This window comes from Bubalus kerabau, chromosome 4, assembly GCF_029407905.1.
Source record: "Bubalus kerabau isolate K-KA32 ecotype Philippines breed swamp buffalo chromosome 4, PCC_UOA_SB_1v2, whole genome shotgun sequence".
Lineage (NCBI taxonomy): Eukaryota > Metazoa > Chordata > Mammalia > Artiodactyla > Bovidae > Bubalus > Bubalus kerabau.
The window spans coordinates 53,082,245-53,106,687 of NC_073627.1; the positions used below are offsets into that span (position 1 = coordinate 53,082,245).

Here is a 24,443-nt window from a genome sequence, read left to right on the forward strand (position 1 = left end):
AAGAGAAATTAAGGAAACAATTCCATTCACCATTGCAACGGAAAGAATAAAATACTTAGGAATATATCTACCTAAAGAAACTAAAGACCTATATATAGAAAACTATAAAACACTGGTGAAAGAAATCAAAGAGGACACTAACAGATGGAGAAATATACCATGTTCATGGATTGGAAGAATCAATATAGTGAAAATAAGTATACTACCCAAAGCAATCTATAGATTCAATGCAATCCCCATCAAGCTACCAACAGCATTCTTCACAGAGCTAGAACAAATAATTTCACAATTTGTATGGAAATACAAAAAACCTCGAATAGCCAAAGCGATCTTGAGAAAGAAGAATGGAACTGGAGGAATCAACCTACCTGACTTCAGGCTCTACTACAAAGCCACAGTCATCAAGACAGTATGGTACTGGCACAAAGACAGAAATATAGATCAATGGAACAAAATAGAAAGCCCAGAGATAAATCCATGCACATATGGACACCTTATCTTTGACAAAGGAGGCAAGAATATACAATGGATTAAAGACAATCTCTTTAACAAGTGGTGCTGGGAAATCTGGTCAAACACTTGTAGAAGAATGAAACTAGAACACTTTCTAACACCATGCACAAAAATAAACTCAAAATGGATTAAAGATCTAAACGTAAGACCAGAAACTATAAAACTCCTAGAGGAGAACATAGGCAAAACACTCTCTGACATACATCACAGCAGGATCCTCTATGACCCACCTCCCAGAATATTGGAAATAAAAGCAAAAATAAACAAATGGGACCTAATTAACCTTAAAAGCTTCTGCACATCAAAGGAAACTATTAGCAAGGTGAAAAGACAGCCTTCAGAATGGGAGAAGATAATAGCAAATGAAGCAACTAACAACTAATCTCGAGAATATACAAGCAACTCCTACAGCTCAACTCCAGAAAAATAAATGACCCAATCAAAAAATGGGCCAAAGAACTAAATAGACATTTCTCCAAAGAAGACATCCAGATGGCTAACAAACACATGAAAAGATGCTCAACATCACTCATTATCAGAGAAATGCAAATCAAAACCACTATGAGGTACCATTTCACACCTGTCAGAATGGCGGCGATCCAAAAGTCTACAAGTAATAAATGCTGGAGAGGGTGTGGAGAAAAGGGAACCCTCTTACACTGTTGGTGGGAATGCAAACTAGTACAGCCACTATGGAGAACAGTGTGGAGATTCCTTAAAAAACTGGAAATAGAACTGCCTTATGATCCAGCAATCCCACTGCTGGGCATACACACTGAGGAAACCAGAAGGGAAAGAGACACGTGTACCCCAATGTTCATCGCAGCACTGTTCATAATAGCCAGGACATGGAAGCAACCTAGATGTCCATCAGCAGATGAATGGATAAGAAAGCTGTGGTACATATACACAATGGAGTATTACTCAGCCATTAAAAAGAATACATTTGAATCAGTTCTAATGAGGTGGATGAAACTGGAGCCTATTATACAGAGTGAAGTAAGCCAGAAAGAAAAGCACCAATACAGTATACTAACGCATATATATGGAATTTAGAAAGATGGTAACAATAACCTTGTGTACGAGACAGCAAAAGAGACACTGATGTATAGAACAGTCTTTTGGACTCTGTGGGAGAGGGAGAGGGTGGGAAGATTTGGGTGAATGGCATTGAAACATGTAAAATATCATGTATGAAACGAGTTGCCAGTCCAGGTTCGATGCACGATACTGGATGCTTGGGGCTGGTGCACTGGGACGACCCAGAGGGATGGAATGGGGAGGGAGGAGGGAGGAGGGTTCAGGATGGGGAACACATGTATACCTGTGGCAGATTCATTTTGATATTTGGCAAAACTAATACAATTATGTAAAGTTTAAAAATAAAATAAAATAAAATTGGTTGGTAATCAGACCTGGACTAGAAACTAGTATAATGGCCTAGAATTCACTATAACATTTAGTTAGGATACAAGCATATACTATAAAATAAATATTTAAAAACTGATATATGAAACAACTATTATATATTAAATAAAACAAATAAAATGATATCCAATGATATAGAACACAGTTTAGCAAACTTTTTCTGTAATAGGCCAGACAATAAATATTTTAGGCTTTGTGGGTCATATAGTATCTGTTGCAACTACTCAAGTATGTTCTAGTGTAATATATACAACTACTTAACTCTGCTCTTGTATACTATATGTAAGTGATTGACTGTGACTGCATTCCATTAAACTTTACTTACAAAATCAGAGAGCAGGCCAAATTTGGTCCATAGGCCATAATTTGCTAACTCCTGATATATTATACTCTAATATATTTAAACTATATCCTATTGTTTTCAAATTATATTCTAATCTAGCATATTATGATATTTTAAACTATTATTTTTTTATCATTTAGAATAAATGACTTTCACATCTGTCTCTGGAGGGACAGGTAGGCAGATATTCCTTCTTCTATTAAGACTCAAAATGTTAAGTGACTTGCTCAGAGGGTCACAATTAGTGGCAAAGCTTCTTAGTGGAAAACCAGAAAATATGTACAGGTCTCTGACAAAGTTTGTTCCCATTCCAATACACTATACTATTTCATTCTTTTATGATAACACCTTATATTACAAACCAACATATTTAAGAACATTAATCTGTAGCATAACAAATATCATTTCACTGAATATAATGAGACTTCTCTACTAAATGTAAATGGGTAGAACTTTTCATACTTTTCTCCTTTTTGGAGATGATGGACTTCCATTTATCATTTTAGGATATGGTAGTTTTAAACACATTTTTGCTTTACCTTCCATAGCATATTCTGGTGATAAATGGCTTGCTGCTTCTAAAAAATAGGTACTGTCCTTCAAACAAGCCACTCCAAGTGTAGGCTCACCGTCCTGTATAGATTTTCTGTCTTCTTTGGATGCAGCAATGACCTTTTGGTGCTTTTTGGCGAATTCAGCCAAGGACTCCAGTGCACTCTCAAAGGTTGAATGGTGCTGAATCAACTGTCGAACCCATTTAGAAAGTCCTAAGGCAAAAAGTAAAACCAGCAAAGAAACTTTGGTTATTCGTGACGATATACTAAGAAAAACAATTAGATAACTTCTCTGATGAAATAATCTACTTTGAATTTAGAGTATATAGAATGGTTCTCAACCGTTTTCCTGCCTTTTTACCTTCTTAAGTACAATATGCTCTGGTATCAGTAGCATTTCTCTTTACATGCAGTGACTGTCAACTGGATGGAGGGAAGAGACAGTAGAAGTAGAATGGAGATAGGGAAATGTATTATTTATCAATCTGAATAACTGGGGAATAAGGCAAATTTAATTTTATCATTGTTGTTATTGTTCAGTCACGAAGTTGTGTCTGACTCTTTGTGACCCCATGGACTGAAGTACCCCAGACTTCCCTGTCCTTCACCATCACCCAGAGTTTGCTCCAACTCATGTCCATTGAGTTGGTGATGCCATCCAATCATCTCACCCTCTGTCGTCCCCTTCTCCTCCTCCCCTCAATCTTTCCCAGCATCAGGGTCTTTTCCAAGGCGTCAGCTCTTCGCATCAGGTGGCCCAAGTATTGGAGCTTCAGTTTCAGCATCAGTCTTCCAATGAATATTCAGGGTTGACTTCCTTTAGGATTGACTCGTTTGATCTCCGTGCAGTCCAAGAAACTCTCAAGAGTCTTCTCCAGCACCACAATTCGTAAGCATCAATTCTTTGGCTATTAGCCTTTTTTATAATCCAACTATCATACATGACTACTGGAAAAACCACACCTTTGACTATATGGATCTTTGCTGGCAAAGTGATGTCTTTGCTTTTTAATACGCTGTCTAGGTTTGTCATAGTTTTCCTTCCAAGGAGCAAGTGTCTTTAATTTCCTTGGGGCTCATCTTCCGGCATTATATCTTTTTGCCTTATCATACTTTTCATGGGATTCTCGTGGCAAGAATACTGGAGTGGTTTGCAACCCTTCCTCCAGTGTACCTACGTTGTGTCAGAACTCTCCACTATGACCCATCCATCTTGGGTGGCCCTGCACAGCACAGCTCATAGCTTGAGTTACGCAAGCCCCTTTGCCACAACAAGGCTGTGATCCATGAAGGGGAATTTTATTATAATTCCCCACAAAAATTGCCTATCTTTTAATTGCAGAGAAAACATAAGTTGTAAACAACACAATCTCTTATTACAACTTTTAAATTTGATTCCTTGAGCAAAAATAAATTGGAGTTTGATCCCTGGGTTGGGAAGATCCCCTGGAGAAGGGAATGGCTACCCACTCCAGTATTCTTGCCTGGAGAATTCCATGGAGAGAGGGGCCTGGGAGGCTACAGTCCATCTGGTTGCAAAAAGTTGGACACAACTGAGTGACTAACGCTTTCACTTTGGGCTTCCCTGATGCTCAAATGATAAAGAGTCTGCCTGTAATGCAGGAAACCTAGGTTCAATCTGTGGGTGGGGAAGATCCCCTGGAGAAAGGAATGGCTACCGGCTCTGATATTCTTGGGCTTCCCTGGTAGCTCATATGGTAAAAGAATGTGCCTGCAGTGTGGGAGAGATAGGTTTGATCCCTGGGTCAGGAAGATCTCCTGGAGAAGGGCATTCCCACTGGCTACCCACTCCAGTATTCTTGCCTGGAGAATTCCATGAACAGGGGAGCCTGGCAAGCTATAGTACATGGGGTCACAAAAAGTAGGACACAACTGAGCCACTTACCCTTTCTCACTTTCACAGTCTCAAAGACGGTTTTTTTGGTCTCCCTTCTCCCAATTCCAAATATATTAAACTATTCTGGGTAAAAGGAATAACACCATTTTATGTGTAAATCATGTCCTATATGAATATATATATTTATTTTTAATATATAAATAATCAAGTTATAAGAGATAAGATTTGATCCTGTGACATATGAAAACTGCATAAAAATAAACCATATTAACAGTATAAGGTGTCTTGGATAATGACCCACTTCAGAATGAAATTCAGATATTTGGACTTTATAAAATAAATATTCTCTGCTGATATTGCTAAAACTATAATCATCCTTCGGAGTAGTTTAAAAATTCATTATGCCATTTTTCAGTTGAGAGGAAGATAAGACAGGGCATCAAGCAACTTGAACAATTAGACTTTCATTACAAATATATTCTTTTAGTTTTTCTGTTTAATGGAGATTTTCTATCAATCTATTCTTATGCAAATTGAATTTAAACAAAAATTAGTCATCAAAAGGAATCTGTACGTTGTGCTGTTACTGCCTATGTAAGATTTCAGTCTTCTTTATGAGTCTCAGAAAAAAATAAAATCTTACAGAAAATAATAAAAAATGTTTAATTAAAAAAAAAAATCAACGAATCTGAGGTAAAAATTTCAGTTCCAGATTTGAAAATAAAAAAAATTTAAAGCATTCATTTCTTTAAAGTTCTTGATTTTTGTTTGCTTGGGGAAAATAATTATACCAAATAAAAATATGAAAAATTTTCAAATTTAAAAATTTTAGCATTATAGTTATCACTTTCATTTTGACCTTTTTGTGATTTAAAAAAAAGGCCTTTTCAGTATAAAATGTCAGTTTGCTTTTGAAAACTTGAAAGAATCTGAGCTCCACCTGCTGACTAAACATAAGCACTTAACATTTGCCTTTGGTTATGACTTGGCCTAAACTCAATGGCTTGCTCTACAGGGAAAGAGGAGAAAAGATTACTAAAGCAGCATTTCCTGCTTCAATCCAGGTGGATATGTTTTAATATTGAATCAGATATAATGATTAGGTTCTGAAATATAAAAAGTAGAGTACATATACATAGACAGCTAATCTGAAACAAAAAATTAGCATCATTTCATTATATTATAGTATGGTACGAACTTTTTAGCTCTAAAGCTAACAATAAAAATGCAAGTATTTCTAACAGTTCTTTAATAACAGACAGATTCCTGATATTGATTTCAAAGGGACTGTGCTCCAGCTGGATGAAAACAATAGGCACATGGTGTTTGTTCATTCGAGTGGGGAAAAATGACCACCTACTTCATCTTGCAGTATGCAGTGGTGCATTTTTTTCTTTTTAGAAGATACTAACTCTGATTAATATAAACTCTGTAACAACAGAAGCATTTCTAAACAAACAATAAAAATCAAATAACCCAAAATGAAAGAAGAATCCTATGCAGCCAATGGATTGCTTGTGTGCTTAAATGTAAAACTTAATATTTCTTGAAAAATTAATTTCTGTGGAACAGTTTTTTTCCCTGACAATGCTAAATAAATTATTGCTATGCTACTGAATCAAAACCACATTCTGATGAAACTGAAGGATCTTAATTGATTAATATACTACATTCAGCTCAGTTCAGTCCAGTCACTCAGTCGTGTCCGATTCTCTGTGACCTCATGAACTGCAGAACGCTAGGCCTCCCTGTCTATCACCAACTCCTGGAGTTCACCCAAACTCAAGTCCATTGAGTTGGTGATGTCATCCAACCATCTCATCCTGTCGTCCCCTTCTCCTGCCCTCAATCTTTCCCAGCATCAGGGTCTTTCCCAATGAGTCAACTCTTTGTATCAGGTGGACAAAGTATTGGAGTTTCAGCTTCAACATCAGTCCTTTCAATGAACACCCAGGACTGATTTTCTTTAGGATGGACTGGTTGGATCTCCTTGCAGTCCAAGGAACTCTCAAGAGTCTTCTCCAATACCACAATTCAAAAGCATCAATTCTTTGGCGCTCAGCTTTCTTCATAGTCCAACTCTCACATCCATACATGACCACTGGAAAAACCATACCCTTGACTAACTAGATGGAACTTTGTTGGCAAAATAATGTCTCTGCTTTTTAATATGCTATCTAGGTTGGTCATAACTTTCCTTCCAAGGAGTAAGCATCTTATTTCATGGTTGCAATTACCATCTGCAGTGATTTTGGAGCCCCCAAAAATAAAATCTGACACTGTTTTCACTGTTTCCCCATCTATTTCCCATGAAGTGATGGGACTAGATGCCATGATCTTCATTTTCTGAATGTTGAGCTTTAAGCCAACTTTTTCACTCTCCTCTTTCACTTTCATCAAGAGGCTTTTTAGTTCCTCTTCACTTTCTGCCATAAGGGTGGTGTCATCTGCATATCTGAGATTATTGATATTTCTCCCGGCAATCTTGATTCCAGCTTGTGCTTCTTCCAGCCCAGCGTTTCTCATGATGTACTCTGCATATAATTTAACTAAGCAGGGTGACAATATGTACTTGATGATATGAGCCTTGATGTACTCCTTTTCCTATTTGGAACCAGTCTGTTGTTCCATGTCCAGTTCTAATTGTTGCTTCCTGGATCTGCATACAGGTTTCTCAAGAGACAGGTCAGGCATTTCTCCAAAGAAGACATACAGATGACTAATAAACACATGAAAAGATGCTCAACATCACTCATTATCAGAGAAATGCAAATCAAAACCACAATGAGCTACCATTTCACGCCAGTCAGAATGGCTGTGATCCAAAAGTCTACAAGCAATAAATGCCGGAGAGGGTATGGAGAAAAGGGAACCCTCTTACACTGTTGGTGGGAATGCAAACTAGTATAGCCACTATGGAGAACAGTGTGGAGATTCCTTAAAAAACTGGAAATAGAACTGCCTTATGACCCAGCAATCCCACTGCTGGGCACACACACTGAGGAAACCAGAATTGAAAGAGACACGTGTACCCCAATGTTCATCGCAGAACTGTTTACAATAGCCAGGACATGGAAGCAACCTAGATGTCCATCAGCAGATGAATGGATAAGAAAGCTGTGGTACATATACACAATGGAGTATTACTCAGCCATTAAAAAGAATACATTTGAATCAGTTCTAATGAGGTGGATGAAACTGGAGCCTATTATACAGAGTGAAGTAAGCCAGAAAGAAAAGCACCAATACAGTAAACTAACACATATATATGGAATTTAGAAAGATGGTAACAATAACCCTGTATATGAGACAGCAAAAGAGACACTGATGTATAGAACAGTCTTTTGGACTCTATGAGAGAGGGAGAGGGTGGGATGATTTGGGAGAATGGCATTGAAATATGTATAATATCATATGTGAAATGAGTCACCAGTCCAGGTTCGATGCACGATACTGGATGCTTGGGGCTGGTGCACTGAGACGACCCAGAGGGATGGTATGGGGAGGGAGGAGGGTTCTGGATGGGGAACACGAGTATGTATACCTGTGGTGGATTCATGTTGATATATGGCAAAACCAATACAATATTGTAAAGTTAAAAAATAAAATTAAAAAAAAGATATACCAGGTGGTCTGGTATTCCCATCTCTTTCAGAATTTTCCACAGTTTATAGTGATCCACACAGTCAAAGGCTTTTGCATAGTCAATAAAGCAGAAATAGATGTTTTTCTGGAACTCTCTTGCTTTTTCGATGATCCCTTAGAACTAACCAGATTCTTCTCTCTAAAGATCTTTTGTAAACATAGAAGCATTAAAAGGCTAGATTTCCAGGCAATGTGAATTTTTTCATGTTAGATCTAGTAATTCAAATTCTCTAACCAATTCTTTGTCTTTAAAAATAGAAGTCATTAAATACTAAAGCTTGCTACCAACTCTAACTCTAAGCCCAGCTGAGACTCTTACCAGATATGTATCGACTTGGGTTACTCCTGAAGCGATCATCGACTAGAATAAGAGCCCCCCAATCATTCTTGTGTCGAATACACCTGTTAAAAAATAGGGAGAAAGTAAGATAAATACAACAGTGAAAACAGTCAAATTTCTAATGGGACAGAGAGAAGACTGAGAAAATTAATGATGTGTCCTTTAATCAAAGTCATGATTATGAATAAGGTTTATAGAAACTACTCAGTACAATGTACCAGAGTAGGTGTATTTAAAAACACCCTACTTTTGCCAACTACTGATAACTTATACCCAAGAATGCTACATGCATTCTATTTCAAAAGTCAAGAAAATTATAAAAAATATTTCCTCCAAACCTTCCTTACATATACAGAATATTTTTTACCTTATACTAGCTGTAGATTTTATGTAGATAACTTTTATTCTGATTTAACAAGTTTTTATCATAAATAAATTTGTAAAAAAAATTTTTGCACCAATTGATATAATCATGTAGTTGTTCTTTTTAAACTGCTAATATGGTGGGTTACACTAGCAAAATTTCAGATATTGAGCTTACCTTTCTTTCATTCCTAGAATCACCACTATGGCTGTGGTGCATTATTCTTTTTATGGATTGTGGGGCTCAACTTGCCAATTGTTTTATTTTAAAAATTATTAAAGATTTTTAAATTTAGTGGTTCTTTAGCACATTTACAAGGTTCTACAACCTGGAACACAATCTATTACAGAATATTTTAATCTCACCAAAAAAGAAACCCCATGCCCATTAGTCTCCCTGAATTACTTGGATTATTTCCCCTAACCCCTGACAAGCAGTAATCTACTTTCTCTTCATATGCATGTGTGCATGCAAAGTGGCTTCAGTCGTGTCCAACTCTCTGTGACACCATGGAGTGTAGCCCACAAGGCTCCTCTGTCCATAGTATTCTCCAGGCAAGAATACTGGAGTGGATTGCCATGCCCTCCTCCAGGGGATCTTCCTGACCTAGGGATCAAACCTCTCTCTTACCTCCTGCATTGGCAGGTGGGTTCTTTACTACTAATGCCACCCTGGGAAGCCCCAGATTTATCTGTTTTGGACACTTCATAAACTAGAATCTTATAATATATGGCATTTTATGTCTGGCTTCTCTCACTTGGCATAATGTTTTCAAGGTCCTTGTATCGTATATTATTACTGAATTGTATGAATATACCACAATTTATCTATACATAAAGTACTGATCATTTTGCACTGTTTCCACTTCTATTATGAATAATGCTGCTATATATATTTGTGTATAAGCTTTTATGTTAATACATTAAAAAAAAACTCGAGTATAAACTTAGGAATAGAATTGCTAGTTCATATGGAAACTCTATGTTTAAATTTTGAGGAACTGCCACATTTTTTTTTCCAATGCAGTTGCACAATTTTACATTTCCATTAGCCATGCATGAGATTTCCAGTTTCCCCATAGCTTCATTAACACTTGCTATTGCCCATCTTTTTCAATATATTTACCATAAAAGGTATGAAGTGGTACTTCACTCTGGTTTTGATTTACATTTCCCTAATGACTAACGTGGAGAAGGCAGTGGCAACCCACTGCCTGGAAAATCCCATGGACAGAGGAGCCTGGTACGCTGCAGTCCATGGGTTCGCTAAGAGTCAGACACGACTGAGCGACTTCACTTTCACTTTTCACTTTCATGCACTGGAGAAGGAAATGGCAACCCACTCCAGTGTTCTTGCCTGGAGAATCCCAGGGACGGGGGAGCTTGGTGGGCTGCTGTCTATGGGGTCGCACAGACTCGGACACAACTGAAGTGACTTAGCAGCAGCAGCAGCAATGACTAATGAGTTTGGGTAGGCTCCGGGAATTCGTGATGGACAGGGAGGCCTGGTGTGCTGCAATTCATGGGGTCGCAAAGAGTCGGACATGACTGAGCAACTGAACTGAACTGAATGACTAATGATGTTGCCCATCTTTTCATGTGCATACTGATTGTCTTTTTTTTTTTTTTGAGAAATATGTATTTAAATTATTGGTCAAAATTAAAATTGCACTGTCTTTTTATTGTTGAACTCTATAAGAGTTCTTTATATATTCTGGAACTAGACTCTGATCAGATACATGATCTGAAATATTTTAAAAACTTTTGCCTAATCCAAGGTCAAGAAAATCTGCACCTTGTTAGCCCTTGATCCATTGTGAGTTAACTTTTCTGTACAGTGTGAGGTAGGGGTCTAACTTCATTCTCTTGCATTTGTTACTGTTCAGGTGCTAAGTTGGTCCAACTAGTTATGACCCCATGGATGCAGCAAGCCAGGCTTCCCTGTCCTTCAATATATCCCGGAGTTTGCTCAAATTCATGTCCGTTGAGTCAGAGAAGCTATCTAATCATCTTATCCTCTGTCACCCCCTTCTCCTCCTGTCCTCAATCTTTCCCAGCAGCAGGGTCTTTCCCAGTGAGTTTGTTCTTCCCATCAGGTGGCCAATGTTTTAGAGCTTCAGCTTCAGTATCAATCTTTCCAATGAGTATTCAGGACTGATTTCCTTTAGGGTTGACTGGTTTGATCTCCTTGAAGCTCAAGGGACTCTCAAGAGTCTTCTCCAGTACCACAACTCAAAAGCATCAATTCCTTAGTGCTCAGCCTTCTTTATGGTCCAACTCTCATATCCATACATGACTACTGGAAAAACCGTAGCTTTGACTATATGGACATTTGTTGGCAAAGTGATGTCTTATTTTTTTTATTGAATTATAATTGCTTTACAGAATTTTTTTGTTTTCTGTCAAACCTCAACATGAATCACCCATAGGTATACATATATCCCTTCCCTTTTGAACTTCCTTCCCATCTCCCTCCCCGTCCCAACCCTCTAGGTTGATACAGAGCACCTGTTTGAGTTTCCTTAGCCATACAGCAAATTCCCTGTTGGCTATCTATTTTACATACGGTAATGTAAGTTTCCATGTTACTCTTTCCATACATCTCACCCTCTCCTCCCCCTCCCCATGTCCATAAGTCTATTCTCTATGTCTCTTTCTGAATTGCTGCCCTATAAGTAAATTCTTCAGTACCATTTTTCTAGATTCTGTAATATGCATTAGATTACAATATTTATCTTTCTCTTTCTGACTTACTTCACTCTATACAATGGGTTCTAGGTTCATCCACCTCATTAGAACTGACACAGAGGCGTTCCTTTTTATGGCTGAGTAATATTGCATTGTGTATATGTACAACTTCTTTATCCATTCATCTGCCGATGGACATTTAGGTTGCTTCCAAGTTCTAGCTATTGTAAATAGTGCTGCAATGAACAATGTGTCTTTTTCAATTTTGGTTTCCTCAAGGGATATACCTAAGAGTGGGATTGCTGGGTCATATGGTAGCTTTATTCCTAGTTTTTAAAGGAATCTCCATACCATCTTCCATAGTGGCTGTATCGATTTACATTCCCACCAACAGTGCAAGAGTGTTCCCTTTTCTCCACACCCTCCCCAGCATTTACTGTTTGTAGACTTTTTGATGATGGCCATTCTGACCAGCGTAAGGTCAGAATTGTAGTTTTGATTTACATTTCTCTAATAATGAGCGAAGTTGAGCATCTTTCCATATGTTTGTTAGCCATCTGTATGTGTTCTTTGGAGAAATGTCTTTGGAGAAAGGTCTTTTCCCCACTTTTTGATTGGGTTGTTTGTATTTCTGGTATTGAGTTGTATGAGCTGCTGCTTTTGGAAATTAATCCGTTGTCAGTTGTTTCATTTGGTATTATTTTCTCCTATTCTGAGGGTTGTCTTTTCACCTTGCTTACAGTTTCCTTTGCTGTGCAAAAGCTTTTAAGTTTAATCAAGTTCCACCTGTTTACTTTCGCTTTTATTTCCGTTACTCTAGGAGGTGGATCACAGACGATTCTGCTTTATGTCATCAACTGTTCTGCCTATGTTTTCCTCTAAGAAGTTTGTACTTTCTGGTCTTACATTTAGGTCTTTAATCCATTTTGAGTTTATCTTTGTGGGTGTTAGGAAGTGTTCTAATTTCATTCTTTTATGTGTAGTTGTCCCAGTTCTTCCAACACCATTTATTGAAGATGCTGTCTTTGCCCCATTGTATATTCTTGCTTCCTTTGTCAAAAATAAGGTACCCATAGGTGCATGGGTTTATTTCTGGGCTATCTTGTTCCATTGGTCCATATTTCTTGTTTTTGTGCCAGGACCATGTGTCTTGATGACTGTAGCTTTGTAGTATAATCTGAAATCAGGAAGGTTGATTCCTCCAGCTCCATTCTTCTTTCTTAAGACTGCTTTGGCTATTCAGGGTCTTGTGTTTCTATATGAATTGTGAAATTTTTTGTTCTAGTTCTGTGAAAAATATCATCGGTAATTTGATAGGATCACATTGAATCTGCAGATTGCATTTGGTAGTAAAGTCATTTTCACAATATGGATTCTTCCTACCCAGGAACATGGAATATCTCTCCATCTGTTTATGTCATCTCAGATTTCTTTCATTGGTGTCTTGAAATTTTCTGTGTACAGTTCTTTTGTCTCCTTAGGTAAGCTTATTTCTACTTATTTAATTCTTTTTGTTGCAGTGGTAAATGGGATTGATTCCTTAATTTTTCTGATTTTTCATTTTTAGAAATACAGAAATGCAAGTGATTTCTGTGTATTGATTTTGTATCCTGCAACTTTGCTAAATTCACTGATTAGCTATAGTAATTTTCTGATATTATCTTTAGGGTTTTCTATGTGCAGTATCATGTAATCTGCAAACAGTGAGAGCTTTACTTTTTCTTTCCCGATCTGGATTCCTTTTTCTTCTCTAATTGCTGTAGCTAGGACTTCCAGAACTATGTTGAATAACAGTGGTGAAAGTGGACACCCTTGTCTTGTTCCTGATCTTAGGGGGAATGTTTTCAGTTTTTCACCATTGAGAATAATGTTTGCTGTAGGCTTTTCATATATGGCCTTTACTATGTTGAGGTAGGTTCCTTCCATGCCCACTTTTTGAAGAGTTTTAATCATAAGTGGGTATTGAATTTTGTCAAAGGCTTTTTCTGCATCTATTGAGATTATCATATGGTTTTTACCTTTCAATTTGTTAATATGGTGTATCACATTGATTCATTTGTGTATACTGAAGAATCCTTGCATTCCTGGAATAAACCCCACTTGATCATGGTGTATGAGCTTTTTGATGTGTTGCTGAATTCTGTTGGCTAAAATTTAGTTAAGGATTTTTGTGTCTATGTTCATCAGTGATATTGGCCTGTAGTTTTCTTTTTTTTGTGTTGTCTTTATCTAGTTTTGGTATCAGGGTGACGGTGGCCTCATAGAATGAGTTTGGAAGTGTTCCTTCTGCAATTTTTTGAAAGAGTTTTAGAAGGGTAGGTATTAGCGCTTCTCTAAATGTTGATAGAATTCTGCTGTGAAGCCATCTGGTCCTGGGCTTTTGTTTTTTGGGAGATTTTTGATCACAGCTTCAATTTAACTGCTTGTAATTTTGTTGTTGTTCATAATTTCTATTTCTTCCTGGTTCAGTCTTAGAAGATTGAACTTTTCTAAGAATCTGTCCACATCTTCCAGTTTATCCATTTTATTGCCACATAGTTGTTTATAACAGTCTCTTTAATCTTTTGTATTTCTGCAACCTCTCCTTTTTCATTTCCAATTTTGTTGATTTGATTCTTCTCTTTTTTTCTTGATAAGTCTGGCCAAAGGTTTGTCTATTTTGTTTATCTTCTCAAAGAACCAGCTTTTACTTTTATTAATCTTTACCACTGTTTCTTTCATTTTTCATTTATTTCTGCTCAAATCTTTATGATTTCTTTCCTTTTACTAATTGTGGGGTGTTTTGGTTCTTCTTTTTCCAGTTGTTTTAGGTGTAAAGTTAGGTTGCCTATTCAATGTTTCTTGAAGAAGGATTGTATTGCTATAAACATCCCTCTTAGAACTGCTTTTCCTGCATCCCATAGGTTTTGAGTTGTCGTGTTTTCATGGTCATTTCTTTCTAGAAATTTTCTGATTTCCCTTTTGATTTCTTCAGTAACCTGTTAGTTATTTAGAAACGTGTTTTTTAATCTCCATGCGTTTGTGCTTCTTACAGCTTTTTTCTTGTAATTGATATCTAGTCTCATAGTGTTGTGGTAGGAGAAGATGTGTGATACCATTTCAATTTTCTTAAATTTACTGAGGTTTGATTTGTGACCCAAGATGTGGTCTATCCTGGAGAATGTTCTATGTGCACTTGAGAAGAAGCTGTATTCTTTGCATTTGGATGGAATGTCCTGAAGATATCAATGAGATCCACCTCATCTAATGTATCATTTAAGATTTGTGTTTCCTTATTAATTTTGTTTTGATGATCTGTCCATTGGTGTGAGCAGGGTGTTAAAGTATGCTACTATTATTGTGCTACTGTCAATTTCTCCTTTTATGTCTGTTAGTGTTTGTCTTATGTATTGAGGTGCTCCTATATTAGGTGCATAGATATTTACAATTGTTGTGTCTTCCTCTTGGATTGATCCCTTGATCATTACGTAGTGTCCTTCCATTTCTCTTGTAATCTTCTTTATCTTAAGGTCTATTTTGTCTGATATGAGGATTGCTATTCCAGCTTTCTTTTGCTTCCCATTTACATGGAATATATTGTTCCATCATCTCACTTTCAGTCTACATGTGTCTTTAGGTCTGAAGTGGGTTTCCTGTAGACAGCATATATATGGGTCTTATTTTTGTATCCATTCAGCCAGTCTGTGTCTTTTGGTTGGAGCATTTAATCCATTTACATTTAAAGTAATTATTGATACATATGTTCCTATTGTCATTTTCTTAATTGTTTGGGGTTGATTTTGTAGATCTTTTTCCTTCTCTTATATTTCTTGACTATATAAATCCCTTTAACATTTGTTGTAAAGCTGGTCTGGTGGTAGTGAATTCTCTTAACTTTCACTTGTTTGAAAAGCTTTTTATTTCTCCATCAATTTTGAATGAGATCCTTGCTGGGTAGAGTAATCATGATTGTAGAATTTTTCCCTTTCAATACTTTAAATATATCCTGCCAATTCTGAACCAGTCAGTTGTTCCATGTGAGGTTCTAATTGTTGTTTCTTGACCTGTGTACAGGTTTCTCAGGAGATAGGTAAGGTGGTCTGGTTCTTACCTCTTTAAGAATTTTCCAGTTTGTTGTGATTCACATAGTCAAAGGCTTTCACATAGTCAATGAAGCAGAAGTTTTTTATGGAATTCCCTTGCTTTCTCTGTGATCCAACAAATGTTGGCAATTTGATTTCTGGTTCCTTTACCTTTTCTAAACCTAGCTTGTAGTTCTCAGCTCACATACTGCTAAAATCTAGCTTGAAGTATTTTGAGCATTACCTTACTAGAATGCAAAATGAGCACAACTGTGTAGTAGCCTGAACGTTCTTTGGTACCTTCCTTCTTTGGATTGTAATGAAAACTGACCTTTTCCAGTCCTGTTGCCACTTGCTCAGTTTTCCAAATTTGCTGACATACTGAGTGCAGCATTTTAATAGCATTATCTTTTGGGATTTGAAATAGCTTAGCTGGAATTCCATTACCTCCACTAGCTTTGTAGTAATGCTTCCTAGGGCCCACTTGACTTCACACTCCAGGATGTCTGACCCAAGGTGAGTGATCACACCATTGTGGTTATCCATGTCATTATGATCTTTTTTGTATAATTCTTGAGAATTTTAATAAACACCTTAATTTATAAAATCTAATTTGGATTGATATGAACTTAATTTCAGAAGTATACAAAAACACTGCTCCTGTAATAACAGTTTCTTCCCCCCTCACACTGTGTTCTTTAATTTAAATTTTATCTTTAAACATTACACCTGTGCAGAAGAGTGAGTACAGCAGGCCAAGTTGCTTATCTCTAAAAATGTCTGCATATAAAAGCAGCCCTTGGTTGGCTTTTAGATTTCAGGAAGGTTCCAATCACAAACTGATAAGAAAGTCTCTCTGTGTCTAAAATGTCTATGCAAAAATAAGGTTAATGCCAAACATGTGCTTTTCTTCTGAGAGTCTAGACTTTGGTAAAGTGTTAGGCAGAGACTGCCTATATGACCAGTCCAAATAAAAACACTGGGTGCTGAATCTTTAACAAGCTCTCTTGGTTGGCAATTATTTCACACAGGTTACCACAATTCATTGCTGGGAATCTAAGAGTGCCCTGTATGACTCCATTGAGAGAAGACACTTGGAAGATTGTGCCTGACTTCCCCTGAAGCTTTGCCTGTGTGCCTTCTCTTTGCTGTTTTTGCTTTGTATCCTTTCATTGCAATAAATCTTAGCTGTGTATACAGCTGTTTGCTAAATCTATCACTGCTCCTGGTGAATAACTAAATCTAAGTATGGTTTTTGGGAGCCCCAAGACCCATGCTTATTACCACAGACATAAAATTACTGCTTTATGCAGTTGCTTTCAAAAATCAAATAGGAGAAAAAGAGCTACCAAAATATACTTATATTGTTTTTTATATTTACCTATGAAATTACAGATCCACCTTATTTCTTCATATGGATATAAGTTACTGATTAGTGTCCTTTCATTTAACAAGAAAGAGACTCCTTTTAGTGCTTCTTGTACAATTAAGATTTCCAAAGATTAATTCTCTTGGTTTTTGTTTGAAAATGTTCTCAGTTCAGTTCAGTTGCTCAGTCGTGTCCAACTCTTTGCGACCCCATGAACTGCAGCACACCAGGCCTCCCTGTCCATCACCAACTCCTGGAGTCCACCCAAACCCATGTCCATTGAGTCGGTAATGCCATCCAACCATCTCATCCTCTGTCATCCCCTTCTCCTCCTGCCCTCAATCTTTCCCAGCATCAGGGTCTTTTCAAATGAGTCAGCTCTTTGCATCAGGTGGACAAAGTATTGGAGTTTCAGCTTCAACATCAGTCCTACCAACAAACACCCAGGACTGATCTCCTTTAGGATGGACTGGTTGGATCTCTTTGCAGTCCAAGGGACTCTCAAGAGTCTTCTCCAACACCACAGTTCAAAAGCATCAATTCTTTGGGGCTCAGCTTTCTTTATAGTCCAACTCTCACATCGAGACATGACCACTGGAAAAACCATAGACTTGACTAGATGGACCTTTCTTGGCAAAGTAATGTCTCTGCTTTTTAATATGCTTTCTAGGTTGGTCATAACTTTCCTTCCAAGAAGTAAGCGTTCTACTTCCTCCTTAATCTTTGAAGTATAAATTTGCCAGATATAGATTCCACTGATGGTCTTTTTCTTTTTTTTTATTTTATTTTTAAACTTTACATAATTGTATTAGTTTTGCCAAATATCAAAATGAATCCGCCACAGGTATACATGTTCAGCACTTTAAATATTTCAATTTACTGCCTCCTTTCCATAGTGTTCAGTAAAAGATCTGCTAATCGAAGTGATCCTGTGTATGGTTTTTCTCTTGCTCTTTTCTAGATTCTCTTTTTGTCTTCTGATAGTTTGATCACAACATTCTGATGTATGGATCTCTTTGAGTTCAAACCACTTAAGAGTTTTCTGCTTTTCTGAGATGTGGAGATCAGTGTCTTTCACCAAATTTGTGAAGTTTCCAGCCATTATTTCTTCAAAAAAATCTTTCTGTTCCCTTCTTTCTCTTTTCTACCCCTAAGACTCTTTTTATGTGTATGTTGGTATGCTTGATGTGGTTGTACAGGTTTCTGAGGCTATCTTAATTAGTCTTCATTTTTCTTCTATCTGTTCCTCATACTAGAAATCAATTCTTTCTTCTTTCTCCTCAAAACTGCTGGTGAGCCCCTCTAATAAATTTTTCATTTCACTTATTGTACATTTCAACTCCAGAATTTCCATTAGGTTCTTTTTTTAAAAAAAAAAATTCTAATTATTGGTATTCTTCACTTGGTGAAGCATCATTCCCATAGTTTCTTACAGTTCTTTAGACATAATTTTCTTAGTTCTTTGATCATATTTAAAATGGCTTTATATACCAACTTCAACCTCTTCAACTCCCTTAGAGATAATTCTTATTGATTGCTTTCAAATCTTCAAAACAACTTTTAACTTTGTCACCCCGGACATTGTCTACACTGGTACATGTTCTTTAGGTTATGTTTATTCTGTCTCTATAATGTCAATCTGATCTAGTTGGATAACAACATTGTTTAACTCTTTTATCTCCTTACTGGTTTTCTGTTTCCTACTGCTAGCTATTGGGTTGGCCAAAAAGTTCATTTAGGCTTTTCCATCGCATCTTATGAAATTTTTGACCAACCCAGTATTACTGAAAGAGGAATTTTAAAGTCTCCAACTTTACTTGTGGATTTGTCTATTTCTCTATTCAGATGTTAGCTTCTGTGTCATTTATTTTGAGGTTCTATTTTTAGGTGAATACACAATTAAGATTGTTATGTCTTTTTTGATAAGTGATCCTTTTACCATTATGCAATTTTCCTTTTAGCACCCCTGTAATTTTCTTTGTTCTGAATTCTACTTTGTCTTGATATTAATATAGTTATTCCAACCAGTTCACTGGGGAAGAAGATCAGAATTCAAATTATCAATTTGTCTAGTATGATTTACTTTTCATAGTACTCAAATAGCAGCTCTATGAATTTTATCCAGGTTTTTAAAACAGTAAAGAATGCACTCATTCCATCTTATCTAGGACTGAAACCTCCAGACATTGTAAGAAGTTAATTTTAGCTTGTAAATTTTAATTCTTAATGAAACACACAAGCACAGTTTAAAAGTCAGTTTTATAATATTATAATAGTTTTAATAAAACCAGAATTCTCTTTTGCCTACTCATATCACATCTTCAGTTCCCAATCTCAGAAACAATTAATTAAAAATACCTTAGATAGTTCTTGTGGTCATTTGTCTTGGATTTTAACCACTACAAATTATGTACGGATTCTTCCTATAGAAGATGCTTATTTCATATTACTGATAACTTCACTCCTCTCCAATCTCCTAGTACAGTTATATCACAATTCTTTTGTAAATCAATATTCAGTGGCTTACAGATGAAATTACATGATGGACTATGATTACATTCCCTTTCTCGTATGTTTTTGTCTACCTTGGAGTTACTAACTCTCTTTCTCCCCGTTCTTGCTTAATTTCTGTTTTCTATCATTAATTAGTTCCCACTTTGTCACAGCTGTGAATTTTTTTTCAATATGGGCAAACCTTCCATCCTCAAAAACCAATCTAGACTAACTACTATGGGACTGCCGCACCGATTCATCCTAGAACCAACCTTCTTTCTTGTTTTGGGAATTCCACTTTTCTGGGTTGGAACTCCAGTTTCCTGCATCCTTGGTATTCCTCTTTCTGAATTTTCTCTTCTTTGATAAAGCATGTCTTTCAGTAGAATACCGAGAAACTGTGAATTTGAAGCAAATGTTTCAGGTCCTTTAACACTGAAGGCTTTATTTTGTCTTATAGTTTATTGATCATTTGGGGGTTGCTTAGAACATAAATTGCAAATCAAAAATTTCCCTCAGATAGTTGAAGATAATTTTCAACAGTCTTCTGGCTTCTGGTGTTGCTTTTAAGAAGTCTATTTCAATTTAGACTCCATATCTTTTGTATGAGAGTTATCTTTTTCTCTCTGGATGGTTTTAGGACCTTTTCTTTACCTTAGGTACTTTGAAACTGCATAGTGAGGTGCTCTGTAGCTCTTCCCCTTTACTGGTGCTTGAGTGTGTCTTTTCATCAGGAAACTACATTCTTCAATTCTGAGCATTTTTCTTGAATTATTTCTTTGACATATTTCTTTATTTTCTCCAGTCTCTTCATATGGAGCTCTTATTTATCAGAAGTTGGTTCTTGCATACTGCTCCTCTAATTTTCTAGTTCTTCTTTCCTATTTCTCTTTGATTTTTGGATGTGGGAAATTCTAATTTTTCCCTCCTAAATCCAATTCTACATTTAAAATCTGTCGCTACCATATTAATGTCTAGGAATTTTTTCTTATTTTCCATTCTTGTTTTACGGAGGCACTATCTTATCTCCCTATGGATATTACCAATAGAAATTTATAAAGTTTTCTTCTGTCCCAGGGTTGGCAAAATACAGTCCACAGAGGAAATATGGCCCACATCATATTTTTGTATACCCTACAATCTAGGAATGGTATTTACATTTTAAAGGTTAAATAGAAAAAAAAAAAGAATATGGATGCAGACTGGGTGTAGCCTGAAAAACATAAAACATTCTTGTCTGGCCTGTTACAGTTTGCCAACCCCTGTTCTATTACACTGTTTCTGTTTTCTGCAAGTTCTTCCACCTACAAGGAATTCCACCTTATGATACTCTCTTGTGATATTTTAAAGTAATCCAAGGTTCCAAGGCATCAGACTAACGTAAGACAGGGTTGTCCACCTGTCTTAGAGAAGAACACTGCACTTTCCTGCCTTGAAGATGTAAGATTGTCAGCTGAGGGAAAAAAAGAGGATAGAGTTCTCACATTCAGTAGGTAGACTTTTCTAACCCCCCATCTTTGATCCCTTCTTAGCTGTACCCATAGTTAAAGAATATAGACTCTCATTTGGGAGAATGGCATTGAAACATGTAAAATATCATGTATGAAATGAGTTGCCAGTCCAGGTTCGATGCATGATACTGGATGCTTGGGGCTGGTGCACTGGGACGACCCAGAAGGATGGTATGGGGAGGGAGGAGGGTTCAGGATGGGGAACACATGTATACCTGTGGCGGATTCATTTTGATATTTGGCAAAACTAATACAATTATGTAAAGTTTAAAAATAAAATTAAAAAAAATATGCAAAAAAACACAAAAACAAAACAAAACAAAAATTTATATGGGAAAATAAAACAGCAAGAATAGACAGAAAAATCCTATAAAAAAAAAGAATAGCAATTTGGCATTGGTCAATGAATAGGTGGTTAGAGCAATAAAATGATTACCTAATTAAAAAAAAAAAAAGAATATAGACTCTCTAGTTCATTATATCCAGAGAGTAAACCTGGATGGAGCGGGCTGTCTAACTACTTATTACTAACATGTAACCAATTCTAGAGTAGCTCCAAGTCCTAAGTTTTTCTATGCTTGAATCTGGAAGATCTTATTAGCTTTCAAGACTATAGATTTAAATTTCAGCTTTTTCTTGCCTGTTAAGTCATTCAGTCATTCATCTGTTTTTCTGTGTTTAAAATTTATTGACAGTTCATCTGTTATTATCTCTTCTCCCACTCTTTTCATGTCTATAGATTTGACATTTTTATTCCTATACGGATTTTGAGAGGGGGTGAAAATTAATATAAATGTTTGATTTCTCCATAGGGACTTAAAAAATCTAAATTTTATATGATACTCTTTTGTGATGCTAAGTCGCTTCAGTCGTGTCCGACTCTGTGCGACCCCATAGACGGCAGCCCATCAGGCTCCACTGTCCCTGGGATTTTCCAGGCAAGAACACTGGAGTGGGTTGCCATTTCCTTCTCCAATGCATGAAAGTGAAAAGTGAAAGTGAAGTTGCTCAGTCGTGTCCGACTCTTTGCGACCCCGTGGACTGCAGCCTACCAGGCTCCTCCATCCATGGGATTTTCCAGTCAAGAGTACTGGAGTGGGGTGCCATTGCCTTCTCCGACTCCTTTGTGATATTTTAAAGTAATCCATAGGTTCCGAGGCATCAGACCAACCACAAAATTGGAAGGGCAGGATAGGAAGATGGATACTGTCAATTGTTATATAATAACACTGTTTTATAAAACTGTTGAAAATCAATGTAAAGTCAGGGTGCCATTCTATCATGGTCCCACTTTGGTTTACATTTAAAGTGTTCTATAACAGCAAGGCATTAACAAAATAGTTCAGAGAAAAAGGTTTCACCTTTTCTTTTTCCCATTGTTTTCATACTGCCTTGCTCAAATGAATTATGCCCACTTGAGACAAAGATTATACTTCAGTAAAGCAGAACTGTTAGGAAACTTATAGTGCAGTTGTAACCTGGTCACAAAACCATCTGGTACATTCCTGAAAGCTGTTATTACATTTCATGGGCTTATATTACTTCAAAAACGCTAAGAGTCCCATGTGGGCTTAAAAAAAAGATAACATTTTTTAAACTCAATTTGTTTCTGCTTACTTTAGTCCTTCTAGACATATCTCTTATAAGAACAGTGCCTTAGTATAAGCACCTTTTATGTCAATCAATACACATTACAAATTTTACCATATGATGTAAAACATTCACTTGATTTTTTAGTGGATGTTTCTTTGTAATAAGTTCTACTTGTTGATTCCATTTCTCTAAAAATCAGTAAAATAACAGGCTGTCACTTTTTAATTAATGAAATAATGAAACAATAATATTATATATCAATATTATAAACACATGCTTTTCTGAAATTCTTGAAAAGTATGTTTCAAAGCTCTAGAAACTCTCTACTCAATATGGTATAGCTGGAAAAGCACTGAACCTGGCATTTTTCACTAATTCAACAAGTACATACATTGCATCTATGCCCCAAGATGAGACACAGTTGCTAAGAATGTAAAAATGTCTAATACATGTTTAGGGAAGGAGACAGATATATAAACAGGCTATTCCAATATAATGAGATATATGTTATAATAGAGATGAGTATAAAATGCTATGGGTTTCCTACAGAGTAAATAACTCTAGTTGGAGAAATTTTAAAAAGTCTTCATGTAGGACATGACCTCTTCAACTAGGTTTTAACTGGTAAACTTACCAGATGAATTGTACGTAACTTGAATGTGACGGCAAAGACTAATGAAAGGATATGGAATATTTAATAGTTTAATAATGAGATGTTTATATTTAATAGTGAGAATTTTAGTGGATGAAAAAGCAAGTCTTAAGGTTTTAAATGTAGGTGGGGTCAAGACGTGAAGGTGCATTTAGCAGCTGTGTGACATTAGGCAAGTAATTTCATCTTCACAACCTGCTTAATATATGTAGAAAAAGTTTTATAAATGACAAAATAAGATACAAATATACTTTTGCTTCAGATGGTTTCTGAAAATTCAAGGTATTGCTCATACTGAGAGAAAAAATAATCAACTGATGTAAAAATATTTATTTTCCTGAAATTCAACATAGTAACTAAAAGTCAAGAATTTTAAAAACAAATATTCAGGCTCCCCTAGAAACTATTTGTTGAATATTAAAATTCTAATACAACAAACAGGTCAACCAACAGGGAGAGACAAAGTAAGTAGATGGAATGCTTCAAGGACAATTTGCAGTGCAACTTGATGCCAAGTACAAGTGGATTTCTAGGAAGAGAAGGGCAGCAACTTAACCGTATTGGTAGGTTAAACAGAACTGAATAATTCAGTTTGAACAGAAACAACTACAGAATATCATTCTGAAATGATGGCGAGGGGAGTAGGTGATGCGTTTTAGGACTTACTTTAGCTGTTGCAGTCCTATGTCATCAACATATGTAAATCTGAACAGAAATGTATTCTGGTCTGCTTAGGTATAAATGAGCTAATGTGAATAAACAAGACACAAGTAAAATATAATTTCTAGATTGGTTAGGGTAGGTAATGATTAGCTGCAGGTCTTCTGGCTGAACTGAAAGTGTGTCAAATGGCCATGTTTTCATGATTTTGCCCTTAACCTGTGTTCTTCTATTTGAATTTTCTGAATTTTATTTGTGTAGCTTCACAGGAAAAAACTATTATATGCATAAACTAATTAAAATTTCAGAAATAGAAAATGATAAAATGTTAAATTAGATTATAAATAATCTAATAATTTTAGTGTTCATAAA

The 24,443-nt window shown here is 36.3% G+C and overlaps 1 protein-coding gene across 12 annotated transcripts in view; it reads right to left on the minus strand.

Moving 5' to 3' along the window:
• Positions 1-24,443, minus strand: part of BRIP1 (BRCA1 interacting helicase 1) — a 189,137-nt gene that overhangs the window by 9,402 nt on the left and 155,292 nt on the right. For all 12 annotated transcript variants that reach the window (XM_055577414.1, XM_055577413.1, XM_055577410.1 and 9 more), the window contains 2 exons: positions 8,661-8,743; positions 2,824-3,051 (listed from right to left, as the gene is read on the minus strand). In XM_055577414.1, the coding sequence (XP_055433389.1) occupies positions 2,824-3,051; positions 8,661-8,743 (311 nt within the window). The remainder of the gene's footprint in view (positions 1-2,823; positions 3,052-8,660; positions 8,744-24,443) is intronic.